Source organism: Crassostrea angulata, chromosome 7 (assembly GCF_025612915.1).
Source record: "Crassostrea angulata isolate pt1a10 chromosome 7, ASM2561291v2, whole genome shotgun sequence".
Lineage (NCBI taxonomy): Eukaryota > Metazoa > Mollusca > Bivalvia > Ostreida > Ostreidae > Magallana > Magallana angulata.
Genome location: NC_069117.1, coordinates 34,354,411 through 34,370,133, shown reverse-complemented (window position 1 = coordinate 34,370,133; position 15,723 = coordinate 34,354,411). Strand labels below are relative to the sequence as shown.

Sequence of the window (15,723 nt, the reverse complement as noted above, 5' to 3'; positions counted from 1 at the left end):
TGAACATACAACTTTTAGATAAAATAAACATCATAATCATAAACGGAACCATCTAGATCTCATTTACAAGTGTGTCAATTGTTTGGATAATTTCAAATAAAAAGAAATCACTATTTTTCTTTTCTGTATGCATGAGAAAACTAGAAACCTAGTCACAAATCAGGGAACACTCGTAAGTAGGTTTCTGCAAACTTTCAAAATCAAATTTTCTACATGAACTATTTTCACTTTATATTTAGATATCAAATGCAATATTAACCGCATTCAAATTATTTCCCATCAAGACACCTAAATATTGGTTTAGTTATGATGAATTAAATTCATTTTTTAAAATATATATATATTTCTAAAAACTGATATCATCTAACGATATTTCAAACCAAAAATGATATGTTTGTTTCTTTTGTTTGTTTGTTTTGGTTTTTTTTTCTCCAAAATATAAACATTCAAACATTACTACTGAATCAAACATTTATTTTGGGGGATGAATTTTTACATTATATTCTCTTTAAAATAAGTCAATTTAGGGTAGAAGATGAGGGCTTTCAAATTTTGTTGTGAATCCAATTGGAGAAGGATTTGTGGTTTGATTCTAATTGACTCGTTTGCTTATCTTCAAGATATGCCACTGAAAAAGTCGTTAATATGTGTGAAATTCCCGATACATCCGACTGCTTTTTATTAGATGCTAAGTTTGTGGGTAGGATCAAATCTATTAAAGAATTTGAGGTTGACCGCATCTGAAGAACTTTTGTTAGGTAAAGCTGCATTGGGGAGATAAGACTAATGAAGACCTTCTACAGAACTCAGAGTTAAGTTAATTCAGATTTCATTCCGAAGAGAAGAAAAGACTCGTAAAAAAACTATGCACAGTGTAACTATTGTAACAATGTAAATACATGTATGTAACTTATTCATCTCTATCTTCTTTTTATATTTGAATTTTTATAAACCATGTTCGTTATTACAACAGGGGAAACCCTGAGTGTCCCTGGATAATTTTGGAGGGAAACCTTCGTCACATGATGGCGCGCTTTTCATAGAGCACACAGTGTAATATGCACAGAAGAATAATGTGTTTATATATAAACATGGATCTAGGGCATTAAATCTTTGGCGCGTCGGTCTAGAGAGTGCAGTTAACTTACCTTCTATATCTACCAGACGTATCTGAATGGGGTCATTGCCCCTGTGCGTTTCTATATTTATATATTTCATTTTAATTTACAGAAACCAGACAAGGCATACAACATGAACACAAAAGACTGGATGGTTTCTCATTGTATTATTTTCTTTTCTTGTACCCCCTCCCCCTTTTGCCGAATACAAAGAACACGATTTGGCGGTGATTTTTCTAATTCTAATCGAATTCTTTCTTCGTCGAAAGACGACATGAACATGTTAGCGACTAGGGTTGTACAGTATTAACATGTACATGTAATGGGATTTGCGGTTAGGGATATTACAGTAATTTACGGAATTCCGTTTTCGATGACGTGGAAATAGAAAGAAAAATCGTCAAACAATTGAAACAAATGAAAGAGGTATAACTCTACTGAGCTTGATGGCATCCCAGAGAGAGAGAGAGAGAGAGAGAGAGAGAGAGAGAGAGAGAGAGAGAGAGAGAGAGAGATGCTTTTTTTGGAAATGACATTTTAAGAAATTCTGAAACAATGGCCCCTTTTTTTAAACCTGCATGTATGATAAAAATCATATGCATGTGATAGAGATTTTATATAACTGAGTAAACAAGGGAAAATAATTATTAATAAATATAATTCAAAATGAGGTCGATAATTTGTCGGTGATCATGGTCTAAACTCAAAACAAAAACCTATCAACTCCATTTTTCTCAGTTATAATCCTAAGAAAATAAAATACCTACCAAAAATAATGTAATATTGATTTGTCCTCTTTGCTTTTAGTTCTGAGAGAAATTTGATTAAATATTGACTTATATTCAATTTCATATCTTAAATTTATGTCTTTTTATCAAAGGACATACAGTAGGAATAAATACTTTACTGAGGAAGTTATTGTCAAGAGGAATTACTATTTTTATCTTGTTTCACGCTTATTCATAAAGCGTTTCAATACATTTTTTTTCATTTTCTTTCTTTTTCCTACCTAGGAGGTTGAACTGATTTCAAATAAAAACTAAAAAATCCATATGCATGTACTAAACTTAAAACAAAAATATTGATTTCATTTCCCCCCAAAATATTTAGACAATATTTCAAATTAAAGGTAACATTCTCATTTTTTCCCTATATATACTTATGAATGAATCCATTTATTGTAGAAACATAAATAGGCAAACATTTGAAAGTCATTTTACTTCTGATTCAGCTTGAAATGAGATTTAAAAAAGACACAGTTTTGTTATTTTGATACACATGTACGTTTGTAAAATTCTATCATGTGATGGCTAACCTAATATATTTTGGAGTGATTTTTTTTAATACTAAAATCCGATGTCTGTTTATTCTAAAAATAATAAATGAATAACTTACTGAATTGGTTTGGGAGTTTACATGAAAAAGGTTTGGTATCATCATTCGCTTATTTACACCTTATCGAATAAATTTTGTAAAAATGGCGACAATCAAAATAGAAATTCCTCATAACCCTTTCGTAAAAAAATTCAAATGTGTTTTTATAAAAATGTGTATAAATAATTAAATGAATCTATTTAGAGTTTTAGATTTATGTATTTGGATCCAAATAAATCATTAAGATTTATTAATTTTTTTTTATATGCTTACTTAGCCACGTCCGTTTATTTTTCCAAGAATTGGCCCCGGAAAGATGCACAGTTTTTTTTTAGATATACAAAATTATTTCAAATTCAAGAAAGGCAGAAATGCTTCCAAGGAAAAATTCCACATTTGTTTCAAATTGATAAATCATGGCCTAGATTATATAGAAAGATTTTTCAACATTTGTCAAAAAAAAATATTTGATTCAGGGTTCAAATTTTCGATAAATGACCCACCGGTGGAAAAAGCTTTATTACCCATACTTATCAAAAATCTAAATATCATTCTAAATGAATATTTTCATCAATTTAAATCTTAAAAAAAATATTTTATGCATTATTTCATCTTGATAATTTGACGAAGAAATATTTAATACACAGATGAGTGTAAAATGTAACATAATTTGGGTTCCATTTATTTGAATTTACTATATCATGGTAGATACGCAAATTTCAAGATGAACAAAGGTTTATAGATCTTAAACTTAATATTCTTAATTATAAGTAAACTAGGGTATATTGTATATACGTTTAGTGAAGTTAAATTCAATAGTCAAACATTTAGAAATAACTGGGCATTTGATGTAGATTAAATATTTGTATTTTTATCATTTTATTTTACTTCTTTTATGTTTGTATTTTCATTTTGTCTCAAAATATTTTTAGGTCCATTTCGTATTCTTAAATTCTTGTTTGACATTGTATGGTAAAAAAATCGTCTACATCAAGAACAAAAAAACTGAAGAAATTGGTTTGAATTAAAACTGCGGGATCATATAAGTTTTATATTTTGAAGATAAAATGTTCATACTTTTACCTAAATTAACCTCATGGATAAGATATCGAATTCAGACACCATTTGGTCAAAAAAATTAACCGACTCTTAAATGTCTGACTACTTCTTTATCCTTTTAAAATCATATCTGTGTCTTAACTATTTTTTTTTTTTGGCTTTTTTAAAAATAGTTTATTATTGTTTTTCTTAATCCTTAAATATTAAACATATTGATAATTGGAAACCTGTATTAAAATTCGTTATAATAATTGTGAAAAATGTGGGCTTTTTAATAGAGTAAAGATATCCTAATTGCATTGCGTTGTAAATCTTCTAATAAATAGTTCAACCTATCATATATAGATATCTGACATTGAATAATTCAAAATTTAAAAAAAAAAAATTGAAATCAAATAAAAACGTATATAAAAGAAACTTTAGCATGTTTTCTATATTTAAATCAACAAAACTGGTTAAATTGGATAGATAGTTATAGACACATGATCATGAGACCAATTATTTATTTACTTATTAGAAAAATTGTCCATGAAATATAAAGTCTCCCATTTCAAAAAAATTCACAATAAACAGGGTAACTTTTGGCGCTCTTCTTCGCTTATCTTTTTGGCTTTAATTGAAATCTCAGACAGGGCGGGTCCCAACAGTAAAGGTTTCCAACAAATATAGATGGCATATGTTTAGTCGGTTGCTAATAGTTACGAAATCTATGCCAATGGGGTTAGGATACGCATGCATGTTTCTTTCAACAAAAGATAATAACCCTAAAAATATAATTTATTCAAGACCTCCATTCATCCTCAAAAAAAGGGGGGGGGGGGGGGGGGGGAAGGGGAAAGGTGTTTTTTTCTATCGCTAGTATTTCATGTTTTCCTTGTAATTAGCTGCTTATTGATTTTTTTTCATAAAGTTGTATACTTAATAATTCCACGATAAGAGCAAAAATATACAACACATATTTGATTTCATAGATTAGTCAAGGGAATAGAATTCTACTATTTTGTTCAGCTATTCTTTTATAGAGAGTAGGAAGTAATGTCATTTTCTGATCATTGTTTGGCATTAAGTGCGAACTAGACAAATTCTTTCAGGCTTAGATTTAAACTAATATTCCCCGATTTTATATCTCACAAAATCTCGTACAGCTTCATATTGGTATAATCACCTGCAGTACCTAACCTTATTTTGAGAAACAGAAACACTTACAACAAAGAAACTAAATCAAACTACCAATTATGTTACATATGTAACTCAAAAAAAAAAATGAATTAAAATATCGGATTAGAATTTTAGAAGCTTTTATGTGTTTACAATGAAAAGGGTGTGAAAAATTTGATGAAACTAAAAAAATCTAAATTTGAGATGCTTGAATTCCATGTTAGATTTTAGTTTTCCTTTGAGCACTAAATGAAATATTGTGAGCGATGATGCCCGCTGGCAAGCTTATATTATATCAGTCGCACCTGTCAATCTTAATTTCAATTTTTATCTGTTGTTCACTGATAAAAATGTTTCTTGGATGTCTTAAATTTTCTACATTCAATATATTTTTCTGAAAAAAGTAAGACTTTCAACTGCTAGTGCTTTAGAAAAATCCAATGAAATATTTTTCGTGGATTACGCCTATTCAGTGCGCTAGTTTTAACCAATCATCTTATCGCTTACTTCAGTAAACCGTGCCCTCTCTTTATGTCGTCAGCAGTACAGTAGGGAGAATAAAGAATTCGTCTGCCCCTCCGAAGGAAGGTCAATCTTTGGTTCTTGGCGTTTTGAATAATCACGGGAGTTATGTTTCGTGATTTTTTTTCAAATCCTTAAATTGAATGGATATAGTGCCATTTATTTTATGGAACCATCTGGTGAAAAACTGTCAAACCTTCGAAAACCTGGCCGTATTGCCGAGAATCCTGTGGTATGCCTGGCAGGCCATACCGCCCTCGCCAAGAGGGCATTTCAGGTCGACGTGCTATATCGAGTTAACACCGACTGATGTTCGCGGTGACCAGGTCATGGGATCATTTGAGGTGAGCATTCCCTTTTTATTCGTAGAGAACCGAAATATCTCCATTTGAATTTGTTAGAATGATTTGAACGCCTTTTGTACGATCAATAGTTACTCCATGAATATCACAAATATTCTAACACTATATAGCAGATGATAACAAGCCTTTAAATTCTCAGAAAACATCCCCAAATCGGAACAAAAGCGAACATCCAGCGTCTATATAATTGTCGACAAAATAAACTTCCCGACTAGTGATTTCATAAATGGATGTCGTTCACTTAGTCCATTTCCGTGCATGAAAATCTGCAGTGTGCATCAAACTCGATTTATAAACAAATTGCGTAATAGTGGAGTTGTGTAAGTTGCCTATATGCACCGGCGCAGTGTGTATTCCTGCACCAGCGAACGCTTAAACCTGCAGAAACATGCTCTACTTATCATTCAAAAATCGCAGTTGCACAAACATAGAATAGCTATAAATAACTTGGTATAAATCAGTATGGAGTTACGTAATTAACATGCGAATAAGGGTAATCTTTTCTTTATTGATATTATAGCAGAAATGATTGTTAATTCATGCGGAGCCGTAAGCGTGTGTAAGGTTTTTGACACTTTCCCGCCCATTCTACCGCCGTCTATAATGCCGAGCTGGATGAGAACTATTTATTGCGCGGAAATGTGCTGATGTAAGGTGACGGAAATTACAATGTCGGTAGATTCATACGACGAACATGCAACCATTTAAAAAAAAAAAAAGTTTAATGGAATCCAATGCATGTAGCAGGTACATGGGGTCTATTTCTAAAGATTAAAGGAGGGGTGGGGGTGTTGCATAATTATCTAAAGTACAGATAAACATGTTTCCACAGTTTCAAGCGTGGCAAAATTTGAACTTAGATTTTTTTGTTAGTTGATACAACAAGCCCAGTACATGTTATATAATTTATTTAATTGGTATTTTAATGTGAAACTATGCAATCTATTTATTTAATCAGTTGTGTCACAGTGTGTTTATTTTACATATTTCAGAAACCAGACTGTATACTTGATTTAATGTATAGTAGCATAGCTTAATTGTTTTTAAAGTTCAATTGTTAACATGTTAATAGTTATTTCATGTTTGAGGGTAAGTTTAAAGTACAGTATGATTGTATAAGTTAAAGTACAGTATATACAAGTTAAGGTACAATACATGTAAGTTAAAGAACAGTACATATAAGTTACAGTACAGTATGTATAAGATTAAGTAAAGTATGTAAAAGTTAAAGTACAGTATTTATAAGTTAAAGTACAGTATGTATAAGTTAAAGTACAGTATACATAAGCAATCACCTTTTGGAAACACAGTAACCTTTTCAACCTTGATGTTTGGGATGATTTAAATAATTAGATGTAGTTTATTGCCCTATTTTTATCGCAGGAATCTCTGTATTTTAGCTCACCTGAACTTAATGTTCAACTGTAGAAGAATTAGGATATTGCCAAGTACTTTTTAAATCAGTTGAAATAGAATTGAAGGCATATCTGGATTCTGTACATCAAGACATTGATTTTTGTTGTCAATCAATTTTTTATTATTTCCTGGGTATTTTAAATTCACATCCTCCAAAAATAGTTAAGTTATTATATATTTATTGTTTTTAAAAATGGATCTATGAGATAACTTCTTATCTAACCTTAAAATGAATGAAAATAACGTTAACCCCCAAAATCTTTCTGATTTCTCAGCATTTTGGGTGCACAGAGATTAAAATTGAAACTCATTCCCTCTAGTCCATAGGGGGAACTAAAAACTTTTGTAACAGCTTAAAATTTGTTCGATAAGAGACGAGAATTTTGCTGTCTTCATAAGAACAGTGATCCAAGTGATTGCTTTTATTCTCACCCATTGGTATAAGAATAAAATGAATAAAAGTGCAGTCAGAGAACAACATACATTGCCATTTTGACCAGAATATATGTACATAGATAAGATTATTACAGAAACTATATGGCTCAATATACTTTTTTCACATTGTAAATTGTTTTTTTTTTTAGACATATAACATTTTTTTTGATCTATCCAAAAAAAATTACTTTAAGGAAGAAACAAATTCAATTTTTTTTCTAATTTCAATTATTTATGTGTTTTGTTTTTTGTTTTTTTTTATAAATTTGGACCATAATGTGAATGAAAAATGTGCATGTAAAATGTAGTATGTATTACAATGTCTGAAAACAAAAAGAATGTCTTAGGCTCCTGAAGTTGAACAGAATTTCTTGTACATGCACAAGAGAAGGAAAAGAAATTCTTTCTTTTACAAGTACAGTAAAACTTGTTTCGTACAAACACTGATGTATAGTGAAACCTCTGATGTAGTGAAGCTTTGTGGGGTTCCTAGTAAAATGGTTAATAAACCTTTGTAAAATTTTATTGTTATAATGAACTCAGTTATGACGAACATACAGATATATTATATGGAACTAATTTTGAGCTTATAAATGAATTATTTTCAAATATTTTTTTCAATTTACATTCTGATTTTTAAAATTTTTCTCAAAATATATTTTTATTTAATGTCTAAGTAGATGCAAACAAATTTGCCATCCTTATTATTATGAAATTCATTTTATGGTTATAACGAACTACCAATATATGGAAGTACACCCAGTGGTCCCTAGGACTTCACTATAACTGATGTGCAAGTAGAAGTCATTTCGGGCTACTGAAAGTTGAAAGGTAAAGTTGAAAGGTAACTTACTGGTAATAGCCAAATCAAATTAGATATTTAATTTTACAGGTCAATTTCAATGAATAGTTTCACAAAATATAATACAGCAAGTTGATTTTTTTGTTTAGCTTGGCATTGATGCTTAGTGAGTGATGTTCGATACAATGGGTTTCTTGTATCTAGTCAACTTTTGGCTGGTGTCTAAACTCAAGAAAAGGAGAAACAAGCAGATATATTATGAAAATGTTTGGCAGGACTGGAAATCAAATCTGTGACCTTATTATTTCTAGAACTTCCTGTAAGTAACCTTGGCTGATATATATACAGTGGGTATTCAAACTACTACTCTCTTCCCTTCCCTCTTTCATTCTCCAAGACAGCACAACCCAGGTTCTATACCCAAGCAGGACTTTCATCCGTTACAGCAATTTTAGGTGCTGTTCATGACACCAAATGTTACAGTAAAGCCAATGGTTAGATTGGGAATCAAAGGCACAACACCTTGTCAAGGGGCTTTACCAATGAGCTGTCCAGGCCCATATAAACATTCCTATTTCATTTCTTAACCCTTATCCTTAAATAGTCTTAACCCCTGAAGACCCATCACCAGTGTTTTTTGTCAGGAGCTAACAATCAGACCAGGGATGGTTACGGGACTACTTTATTTCTAGTCAGGAGCTCTACCACTGAGCTATGCAGGCCACAGTCAGTACAGCCCAATTAGTACAAATTGTTAAGAACTTTGTGCCCTTTAGCTGTGTTTTGTGATGTAAGTGACTAGAACTAATGAATTTTTCCCTTGTGGTACTGAAGACAAGACCAAGTGAGGCAACCAAATCATGACTGTAATCAAATTTGTTGATAATAATACAACAGCATATAGAATATGGCAATCCTTCCAGACTGATATACATTTAACATGTACTGAACAGGTCACATCCCTGTACAACAGAATCAACACATTGAGACTTTTTTTTTGGATGTATGGGATTGTACTAATCAGTTTATTGAAGCTTGAAGTCTATAAATATCTTACGTCAAAACAAATCTCACTGAGTAGGGTATACCTCCTTTGATATTTATGAAGAGTCAAGACCATTTTTTGTATTAACTGCCACCAAGTGATTACATTTGAATAGGTGATGTCACCTATTAACCTTTTGTTTTGGTGATATTATTTCAATAGGTGATATATATATATACCTATTCAAATTTTAAAATATTCTTTAATTAGATGGTTGGTATCACATGTAGGAAATAGTGACAAAATCAGTTAGAAGAAGGAGCAGTAAATGTTTTTCATTGAATTTCGATTGAAGACAGACATCACTAAATCTTGAAAAGGTGATATCATCAATTCATATATAGCTAATATATCATGCACTTATTCAGACCACAGGATATCATCTATTCAAATGCATAGGCAATTTATACTAAATGACAAAAAATACCAAATGGCACCTTTGATATAGAAATTGCTGAAGTCTTTATTTTATTTTTACCTAATCAGTTATTGAATTTCTGATGCTTTGAAAATTTTCTTATCAAAATCTTTTGTTTGTAAAAACATTTAGGAATGCATCAACAAAATCCTGAATTATCCAATGAGTAATACATGTAATTATTGGATAATTATATATGCATTTTGTTTATGTATATAGGAAAAACATGTATTCCATTGTCAGATTTTGAAATTGTACTGCCTTGTTCTATTGATCTTCTCCCCCTCCTACCCCCCCCCCCCCCCCCCCAAAAAAAAAGAGAAGAAGATAAGAGAGAAAATAAGATTGGACTAGAAGGTGTAAATTTATGTAAAAGTGTAAGACTGTTTGAGAGATAAGGTTGTAGGCAATGGAATTAGAAATGATCGAATATACACATGTAGTTACTACTGAACTATAAACTACAGATGGAATAATTCAGCTGAATCAAAGAGAGAGAAAGGGATGGAGAAAGGATTAAAGTGGCTTTGTTTGATGTTGAAGTAAATCAGGACAACAAACACTTTGACAGGGTTATCAGTCATGTAAGGTTGTCTGAATGGAGAGGGGCAAAAAATCCACAACATCTCCTTACAACTATTGAAGAATCAATACACCACAGAATGGGGCTGCAGCTTGAGAAAAAGATATGTTACTTCTAATTAGGTCATTCTAACAAAGTAGCAGGAAGGAATATTACTCTCTTCTTTGCGCTTTGCATGAAACGGTTTATACTGCTAAGAGTATAGATCAATAAGAATGGCAAGGTCTCTGGATGTGGTGGTAGCTTCCACGTACTTGTCATCAGCCTCTCTTCCTGCAGATTATGTGGGCATGCAGCTTGTAGATTAATAAGGCCACTGATACACAGTAGAATTATTCATGCACATACCTTTGGTGTGATAGATTTCTGTGGGCAAACTCTGTGAAGATTTGATTCATTATCATTCATGTATGGGTCGATCATCTAGAATTTTATATGTGCCAATAAGTTGACCTTATATGAAGTACACTCGGATGAAGAAGAGTCTCAGTTGAAATCTTGTTATTCATCATAAATCACAAAGAGTAATTTTTGAACATTCAAACTAAAACATTGTAAAGTATAGAAAGTTGAAAAGAAAATATGTTTTAATTGTTTCTGTAACATCCTGAATGATGCAGTTATGATTAATCCCCTGCAGTTTGTCATTAACTTTTGCTAGTATTTCAACTAGATGCTAATTGACTTACAGTACAAGCATGAAAATCATTTGGAATGAATTGATTTATGCACTACATTGGATCATTAGTAATTGAAAACAGATTTGCAATAACAATTTCTTTTGTTAAAAATGAATTCCAAATAAATTAATGACTTTATCTTCTACTTTCTACCAACAACTTATTGACTCACTCTGAGACCCCAGTTACAAATGTACAGTCCTCAAAGACAGCAACAAGAAAAAATGTATATCCCTTGTTATGCATCGATCAAGAAATTAAAGTTGTCTTCTTTGAAGACAATAATTAATTTGTTTCTGTACATCTTCATAGGTATAATGTCTTATTACCATAGCAGTTAACAATAAAGAGTTTAATTGGGTAATGAGTTCAAATTGCAACCTAAGCCAAATTTCTTTTGTACCCCAACCCATATTTCTTTTTTTAGCTTACCTGAGCTTTTCTGAACATTTTTTGGCTGGTGTCAGCCTGTAAACTTTTTAAATTTTGGACTTCGAACCACTGATCCAATTTCAACCAAACTTGAGAGGAGGAGAGTTGTTGAATTTTTACTTTGGAATCTGCTCAAAGACCCTTTGATCAGAAAAGCATTTTCAGGTAGTGTAGTGATTTAAATCAATAAAAATTGGTCAAATATATTCATTTTCTTCCCTTTCTTTGAATGGGTAATATAAATCACAGCTTTGAATAAGCAATATCTTTTTGTCAGTTATTAGTATTGGATGGATAAATCTATGATAAAAATATTTTGTTTGTTTAAGCCTGTGCTCGAAGTTTTTGAAAGAAATTAAATCCCCATGAATAAGTAAAAAACCAACAAAATTGGCCCCCATGAATTTAAATGATTTCACAGCAGTTCTTTGAAGATCTTATTTAACAAGATTGATCTGTCACATTTTGTTATTATTTATTGTTTTTTTGTTTGTTTTTTTACATTTTTGTTTTCTTTGATACATTGAAGCCTAAAATAATAAGATTGGTCGGTTGATGCATCTTGGATCTTGGGATATGATGTCTGAACAAATCGCCTTCTTTTTATGTATTGTTTATTGTCAAATTATGAAATATATGAGAAGTTTTGTGAGTTATACAATTTTTCAAAGAGTTTCTTATTTAAAAATTTTGAAAGAGGATGATACAAGAAATGTTGTAACAGTCCTGGTGAGCGATGAGGCCCATGGGCATCTTGCTATTATTTAGACCTATATACAGACCCAATTCTGTAAGAATTTATTAAAATCTGTAATTCACTTAATAACAAGGGTTTTATCTTAGTTATGCACTAAATAAGCTAGGTTATATCAAACCAATCTCAAATGGTAAAAATATGATTGAGAACATGATTAGTTATGGTTATCTTATATATTGAATAAAAACTGAAAGGATTAACAGAGTCTGTATCAATAAACATTTTTTTTAAATGAAATTTGATCAAAATCAAAATGGGTCGTTTAAAGGGAGTCTGATTTTCTTGTATAGACTGTACAATTCTTATTTCTTTTGTATGACAAGCAACCAAATTTAAAAAAAAAAAACTTTTTTAGCTCACCTTAACTTTTTGTCAGTTCCCATCTGTAAACTTTTCACATATTTTACTAAATTTTACTCCAGCAACACAATTTTACAGCTGCATCCTCAGGTTGTGTAGATTTAAGTTTGTTTCAACTATGATCCTTGGAGGGTAGGGTGGGGCCACAATGAGGAGGAATGATTGGTTAATTTTTTTCATGGGAATAAGAAGAGAAAAATCTTATAAGCAGAAACAATAAAAGGGGCTTGATGTTTATGTGTGGAGAAAATTTTGAAATTCTTATCTACTCATATCAAATCAATAAAACAAAATCCATTAAGTGACCAATTAGGGGCCCTCAAGGGACAACAGGGTAATTGAACAACCATGTTAATAAACAATATGCACAATAAACACATATACAAAAGAGAAAGAGTTGTATGATTGAAAGGAGAAAGACATTGACATTTGTATGTACATACATGTATCTTTATCTATATATGCTTAATATGTTTATTGATATATTACACTTGTGGAGCTCCAAAACGGTGAAAATGTGTATTTTTGCAATGTGTATCGTCTGATCCTCTGAAATTGCTGATTAACTGCATTCCACTTCAGTCTTTAAGATTCTGTAGTGAGCATCTGGGCTAGGGTTTGTTCGTCATCAAAAGCAATTAAGATTTTTGTCTTACCAAGATGGCCAGGTGGTCAGCGCACTAGCTGCTTACTGCTTGGAAAGTGGGTTTCAAAGATCATGAGTTCAAACCCCACCCAGGGCAGAGGTGTGAGCCCCAGTAAGGTGAAATTCTCTGTGCTTTATGTCTTTAACACTCATATATATACATTGTACAAAATTGTCCAGATATTTTGTATTTGACAGCAATTGCTGATTTGATTGAAGTTCATGCAATTTATGCTCAGATGAGCAATATGACCCCTAGGCCTCTTCTTTTGAAGTTTCAAGTCATTACAGGTGTTAATATTATGCCAGCAGATTTCCCTGAATGTTCACTACTATAACACAGTTTGCCTTATACCAAAGATTTTAAGAGAGCAACTGGACTTTGAGATAGGCAGCATGTGTTTTAGCATGTTCAAGACTGTGAATCTACTTCAATTTTAGTGGGATATTCCTGATTTCTGTGTTTGATATGTATATACTGGGTCTTTTTTGGTTTTTTATAAAATCATTTTGAGATATCAATGGTGTTTGATAGCTAGATTGGTGTTTGTGATACCAAAGTTTTACTGTATATAGAAAAATATAGATCAAATTTCAAATAAATTTAACATTTTGGTATTCAAAAAGTTAGACAGAAACTGTCAAGTACTATATATGTAAGGACAAATAAGGAATATATCAGATTTTGTTTTATCCAAGAACCAGAAAAGCACAACACATTGCAGTAGCTGATCGGCCTGGGTAGCTCAGTAGTAGAGCTCCTGACAAGAGTTGCAGGGGTCGCAGGTTTGATTCCAGGTCCAGCCATATGTTTGCATTGTGTTTATATGCTCATTCCTCCTTTTCTACTTCAATTGATGTCATGACCTGCCCCTGGAACTGACAGTTAAATCCTACCAAGGGAATAACCTGGGGTGTTCTTTGAGGGCAAAGATCATGCATGCATTTAAGGAGAAATGAATGTAGTAGTTGGGGCTATATGGATTCTCGATATCGGTCTGGGTAGCTCAGACGTGGTAGAGCTCCTGACTAGAGTTTCAGGGATCCTGGGTTAGATTCCCTGTCCATCCATGTTTTCATAAGTGTATTTATCCTCTTTTCCTACTATAAAATACTAAATACAGTATGGTATATCTTTTTTCATTGTAGATTTCATTGGAAGACTACTGTAGGATAAAGATAGAAGATTTTCATGTGAGTGTTATTTCTGTATCATAAATTGAGAACATTTAGTCTGTAGTAGACTGTAAGCTCCCAATTAAGTTTCTCTACATCTAACCTATATAAGCTATAGTGGCAGGTCATTGCCCTGAATTAGATTTTATGCATCACTGAAGCGAACACTTGGCCTTGACTTTCACTGTCAGTCTGCCACTTTACAGTGTTTGCTCATTGTAACAGAGATACTTTTAGCTGTGTATTGTTCTTCCCAGTCTATGGTCCAAGCAAAGAACATGTATCTATCAAAATCAAAATGAGCTTCAAAATAACACTTTTGCAAGGTGACTCCACATTTGTTGTGTATTTATATGTCAATTAGGATTTTTAAAAAATCAATTTGTGTAACTAAGGAAGTAGTGGACACCTCTATATTGTGATGTTTTAAATTTTATATGGAAATAAATAGTTAAATATATAATTTACTATTTATTCCTTTCAGTATTTTGACAACAAATTAATTAACAATGTAAGCACTATATAAAGGCTAAAGTGTCAAATATTATAACGTTTTGACTTCGAAATTTGCTTGGACTAAATTAATTTACATTTTATACCTAAGAAATAACTGCAAGACAATTAAAGGGTTCAGTGAAATCTAAAAACAGAACCTTATGGATCATTTGGTGAATATGCTCTGAGATTAATCCTTGGCAAATTAATAAACAGTTGTGCAAGGGAAATAAATTAAAGAATTATCTTCAAATTTTGTGAACTTCATGGTCCTGGGTCAAATGTAATCAATAACAAGCTTAAGGTTATTGTAAGAGTTCGTGTGTAGTGAAAATTAATATTGTGAGCCTTTCTGACCCTAATTCTTCCTATCGTCATCAGCATCATAGTTTGCGAATGCATGAACCTTTCTCATTTTTAGCTCACCTGTGCTGAGAGCTCAAGTGAGCTTTTCTGATCACATTTTGTCTGTCGTCCGTCCGTCTGTCCGTAAACTTTTCACATTTTCAACATCATCTCAAGAACTACTGGACCAATTTCAACCAAACTTTGCACAAATCATCCTTAGGCAAAGATAGTTCAAAGTTGTGAAAATTAAGGGTCAAACCCTTTTTCAAAGGGAGATAATTAGAAATTAATGAAACATTTTGAGAAATTTTCAAAAATCGTCTTCTCAAGAACCATTAAGCCAGGAAAGCTGAAAATTGTGTGGAAGCATCCTCAGATAGTATAGATTCAAAGTTGTGAAAATCATGACCCACGGGGGGTAGGGTGGGGCCACCATGGGGGGTCAAAGTTTAACATAGGAATATATAGAGTAAATTTTCAAAAATCTTCTTCTCAAAACCTATCAGCCAGGAAAGCTGAAACTTGTGTGGAAATATC

At 31.9% G+C, this 15,723-nt stretch overlaps 1 protein-coding gene and 1 long non-coding RNA gene across 5 annotated transcripts in view; one reads left to right on the top strand and one right to left on the bottom strand.

Moving 5' to 3' along the window:
* The window catches only part of LOC128192136 (uncharacterized), a 35,333-nt gene extending 29,977 nt beyond the window's left edge, over positions 1–5,356 (bottom strand). Inside the window, exon 1 of the long non-coding RNA XR_008244513.1 lies at positions 5,217–5,356. This is a non-coding gene — a long non-coding RNA (uncharacterized LOC128192136). The remainder of the gene's footprint in view (positions 1–5,216) is intronic.
* The window catches only part of LOC128192132 (uncharacterized), a 54,616-nt gene continuing 43,287 nt past the window's right edge, over positions 4,395–15,723 (top strand). For all 4 annotated transcript variants that reach the window (XM_052864609.1, XM_052864608.1, XM_052864610.1 and 1 more), the window contains exons 1-2: positions 4,395–5,575; positions 14,317–14,361. In XM_052864609.1, coding sequence (XP_052720569.1) covers positions 5,375–5,575; positions 14,317–14,361 — 246 coding nt within the window. In that variant the 5' untranslated portion in view covers positions 4,395–5,374. The remainder of the gene's footprint in view (positions 5,576–14,316; positions 14,362–15,723) is intronic.